The 5,000-nt window shown below is 37.0% G+C and overlaps 1 protein-coding gene across 2 annotated transcripts in view; it reads left to right on the top strand.

Moving 5' to 3' along the window:
- The window catches only part of LOC143032911 (methyl farnesoate epoxidase-like), a 117,180-nt gene that overhangs the window by 62,394 nt on the left and 49,786 nt on the right, over positions 1–5,000 (top strand). For both annotated transcript variants that reach the window (XM_076198171.1, XM_076198170.1), the window contains exons 4-5: positions 1,031–1,128; positions 4,534–4,658. In XM_076198171.1, the coding sequence (XP_076054286.1) occupies positions 1,031–1,128; positions 4,534–4,658 (223 nt within the window). The remainder of the gene's footprint in view (positions 1–1,030; positions 1,129–4,533; positions 4,659–5,000) is intronic.

The raw sequence follows: 5,000 nt of genomic DNA, 5'->3' as shown, positions 1-5,000 counted from the left end.
TGGATGAGTCCTATTTCCAAATATATACATATATATATATATATATATATATATATATAAATATATACACACACACACACACATATTTATATATATATATATGTATATATATATATACACACACACATATATATATATATATATATATATATACATATACATATGTATACGTCTGGAAGATTGGAGTGTTATGAAGGCGTGTTTGTGCTTATGACTGTGTATGGGGTGGAAACTTGGAATTTAAGATAGGCAGCAATGAGAAGTTTAGATGAGTTTGAAATTAAATGTCTGAGAATATGGTAGTGGTAACAAGGTTGGATAGAGTGAGAAATGACGAGGTGAAGAGGAGAGAGCGGGTGGAAAGGGAGATGGCAGATTGAGTTGTTGAAAAATAATTGTGATGGTTTGGACGCTTGGAAAAATTGAATGAAGAAAGATTATCATAAGAGGTGTAGAAGGCAGAGGTGAATGGAGTGAACTTGAGGGGACGTCCGAACATGAAAGAGGGGATTGTCTATTGAGGGGGGAAGGAAGAATCATGGGATAAGAGTGAGTGAAGAAATGTGTATGGATGATATTTTGACGCAACTCGATGAAATTTCTTCCCATCTTCTCTATTTTCTGTATGAGGAAGGTCGCCTTGTAAGTGAACTGACCCTATTGGTGAAGTACTGTGTCTTAGTACATTGCCTGTAACCCGAGCAGTGGGCAGGAGACAGGGATGATCCTTCATCCAGGAGGAGCTAAAAATGAAAGAGAAAGAAGGTTGGCGGATTGGAATAGAATAGGTGGGAATGGAAGCGTACCTTGATTGTCTACCTTGTATATATGGGGGAAGAAGCCCTTTGTATATAAATAGATGATTATCATCATTATTTATCTATTTTAGGGGAGTAAATGGTGAGTGGAGGAGCAAGGGTTAATTATCACTCTTGTAGAGTAAAGTAACAACTGCTTAAGGGCTCATGGTGGTAGAAATAAGATTTATAATCATAGCTTTACACTGATTAACCATCGTTTCTCCTCACAGGGAAGTATTTCGTCGAGATGAAGTGACGGCACGGCCCAGTCGTATAATGACCAATGCTCGTGCCGGTCAAAAGGAGTATAACCCGGATAAATCTTTTGGTAAGATCTTTTCCTCGTTTTCTGCAGGTCCAGAGAACTTTACAGTGAGCTACAAAAGGCAAGAACCTAAATGTGTTGTCATTATAAAAACGAGGCAGAAATTCATGACTGACTGAAACCTGTGCCACATACAATTACATTATAATCTGAAAAAAAAAACATAAAAACAAAATCTCTGAAGATTTCAATGGCTATTAATGAGTTATTGACAGAACATCCCTACCAGACCCCTATAACAAAGTTAGGGAAAGAGAGTAATTAATTTCTGAATAAAGGTAAATGACTTGACGACTGTGTACATAATCAGACATTTTACTAACCTCTTCACTATCGCGTCGCACTGTATAGTCTTCGTTGTGCCCAACACCAGACGAGCTCATTGTGTTCTTTAGGGACAGATCGGAGTCTGAACAGGTTAGGAAAAAAAGAAAAAAAAATCAGGCTCGGGACCGCCCTCTGGCTAGATAAGAATCCCTCTCAGGGTACACACAGACATACGCGCACACACACATACATACACCTACACACACACACACACACACACACACACACACACACACACACACACACACACACACACACACACACACACACACACACACACACACACACACACACACACACACACACACACACACACACACACACACACGCACGCACGCACACACACACATACACACATATTTGTCCATTTGTTTGGGTTACCTCAACCCACAAACTATCATATGCATCCTGTTTTATTTTCACTAAAACACAAGCACAGACATTATTTTTAACGTACAACAGAACACCCCTACCTTTCTTGTGGTTTTTATCCTGATGAAAGTGTTTAAATCCCGCAATATTAAATTCAGCTTCGAACTCTGTACCATTTAACCATGTCTCGGTTATTCCTATCATATCGAGATTTTCGCTTTTGACATACGCCTGTATTTCTTGAAATTGTTCCTAATACTACGAGCATTAAAGTACATGGTTTTAAGAAACTCGTGATTATTTCTTTTTGACACATTTTGAGTTTCAATATCATATCTTGCATTATAACTTTTTTTTTTTACTAACACCTTGCTCTATATTATTATTTGGTCCTTCATTGACATTCAATGTCCCACTAACATTTCTCCCATCAAAATTAATATTTCCCTCATCACGGACATCTGGTCACTCACGGTCATCCGATCTCTTTTGTACACTTTGTCCCCCTACGTCACCGCGATTCACACCGGCCTCCCGTCGGTCATTGACATTCTGTCCGGCATCCCTTCCTAAAATTATATTTTGTCCTCCAGTGATATTATATCCTACCATGATATTTTTTCCTCCACTATAATTACATCCCATCGTGATCTTTTGTCTTCCACTGTCATTACATCCCATTTTTACTATTGCGCATGTAAGGGAGACCGGTCTACAGTTAGTAAGATTTTCCTTGTCCCCATTTTATGTATTGGTACAATATTTGCATTTTTCCAATCTTGTGGTACCTTTCCTTCTTTGAGTGAGTAATCAATTATCTTATATATTTTATCCGTTAGTTCATCTATACATTCTTTTTATCCAATATGCAATTCCATCCCGACCGTGTGATTTTCTGACGTCAAAGATTATTATTTGGTCCTTTATTTCTTTCTGTGTCACAATTATTTCTTTCATTGTTTTTATTTTCTCTCTGTCCTTCATCCCAATTTTGTGTACCTTCAATTGTGAATACAGATTAAAAATGTTTGTTCATAATTTCAGCCACTTCTATATCTTCTATATATTCATCATTTCCTTGACGCAATTTCACTTTTTCTTATTTATCTTTTAGTTTACCATTCACATACCATAGAATACATTAGGTTGGTCCTTGCGTTTCCCTATTATATCTTTTTAATTTTTTCCCTGCGTATTTTTACATATTCATGTCTTAGTTTGATATATATTTACCACTTACTAGTTTTTTTTTTTTTTATCTTTTCCAAGCTTTGTCTCTTCTATTTTAGCCTCACTACATTTTTTGTTGTACCAGCAATTAATGTACACCCTTCTTGCTTCTGCTTTGGTACGTGCATGTGTGTGTGTATGTGGACATACATCCCCCCACACACATATACGAATACATATATACATATATATATATATATATATATATATATGTATATATGTCTATATGTATATATATACATATATACATATATATATACATATATATATATGTATGTATACATATATATATATATATATGTATATATATATATATATATATATATATATATATATATATATATATCAAAACACTTTTATTCTAAGCCATCGACATCGGGAGATCCGCGAAGGCCAACATGCAGAAATTAAAACGTGGTACGGCGCAAGGACTCGAACCAGGGCTAGCATGTGACAGGTGTTGTAGTGACTTACCGATTGCGCCATCAAGAGTAAGTCGCTACAACACTTGTCACGTGCTAGACCTAGTTCGAATTTTTGGCCGTACCACGTTTCACTTTCTGCATGTTGGCCTCCGCGGATCTCCCGATGTCGATGGCTTAGATTTAAAGTGTGTGGTGGTTGATAAAAATGTATATCATTTCACTGGGACCCAGTCAATGTTGCACACACACACATGCGCGCGCGCATACACACACACACACACACACACACACACACACACACACACACACACACACACACACACACACACACACACACACACACACACACACACACACACACACACACACACACACACACACACACACACACACACACACACACACACACACACACACACACACACACACACACACACACACACACACACACACACACACACACACACACACACACACACACACACACACACACACACACACACACACACAAACACACACACACATATATATATATATATATATATATATATATATATATAATATGTATATATATGTATATGTATATATGTATTTATATATATATATATGTATATGTATGTATATATATACAAATATATATATATATATATACATACCGGAAAAATTTCGAAACACTGGACTCAGAATAACAGAATTTATTTATTAGGTAATAAATTCTGTTATTCTGAGTCCAGTGTTTCGAAATTTTTCCGATATCATGGCTCCTGGACTCCAGCTCTTTACGAACGTATATATATATACATGTTAGATATGTTGATACATTCTGAAAAGCTGATGTAGGTGGGGAGAAGAAATACAAGCGTCTTAATCAGATCATATGAACAAAATTCAACCTCCACAGAATTGTCATTGAGTTTATCATCGATAATAATGATGATGATAATGATGGTGATGGTATCATTTGTGATGATGATGGCAATAGTGATGATTATGATGTATGGCGATGATGCCGACGATGACGTTCAAGCATAATGATGATCTTTCTGGGTTCTAGGAATACTCTGGGCAAGCGGGAAAAACTGGCACGATAATCGCCGCTTCTCGCTGCGCAGTTTCCGCGACCTCGGCTTCGGCAAGGATCCAGCCCAGCACGCTATCCACGGCCAAGCCAGTCTCTTGGTAAATAGAAACCAATGCTCTGTTTCAATCACTTATCCATCTCCCCAATAAGATACCTTTTCTTTTTGTTCTAGTTACCCCCAGGGCTATTTTAATCACCTCCGAGCTCGATCCTCAAAACAGAAGGTGCTGTATATCATAACGATTAAAGTCCTGTACATTATCTTTAGATATACTTATCTATATATAATTTTGTAATTCATTCACCAGCAGACCCAACACTTAGGCACTGCCGAAATATAATAGGTTCTCTCAAATCATAAGAAAGAAAGTTTCCTTGGAAGGCTTCTACTCATCTTTCATCTACCCCCAATTCGTTTATTTCCCCATTTCATTGTAACA

The sequence above is a fragment of the Oratosquilla oratoria genome, chromosome 14 (genome assembly GCF_046742065.1).
Source record: "Oratosquilla oratoria isolate Oo_2021 chromosome 14, ASM4674206v1, whole genome shotgun sequence".
Lineage (NCBI taxonomy): Eukaryota > Metazoa > Arthropoda > Malacostraca > Stomatopoda > Squillidae > Oratosquilla > Oratosquilla oratoria.
Note: the sequence above shows the minus strand (reverse complement) of the source record. Positions and strands in the feature narration are given on the sequence as shown.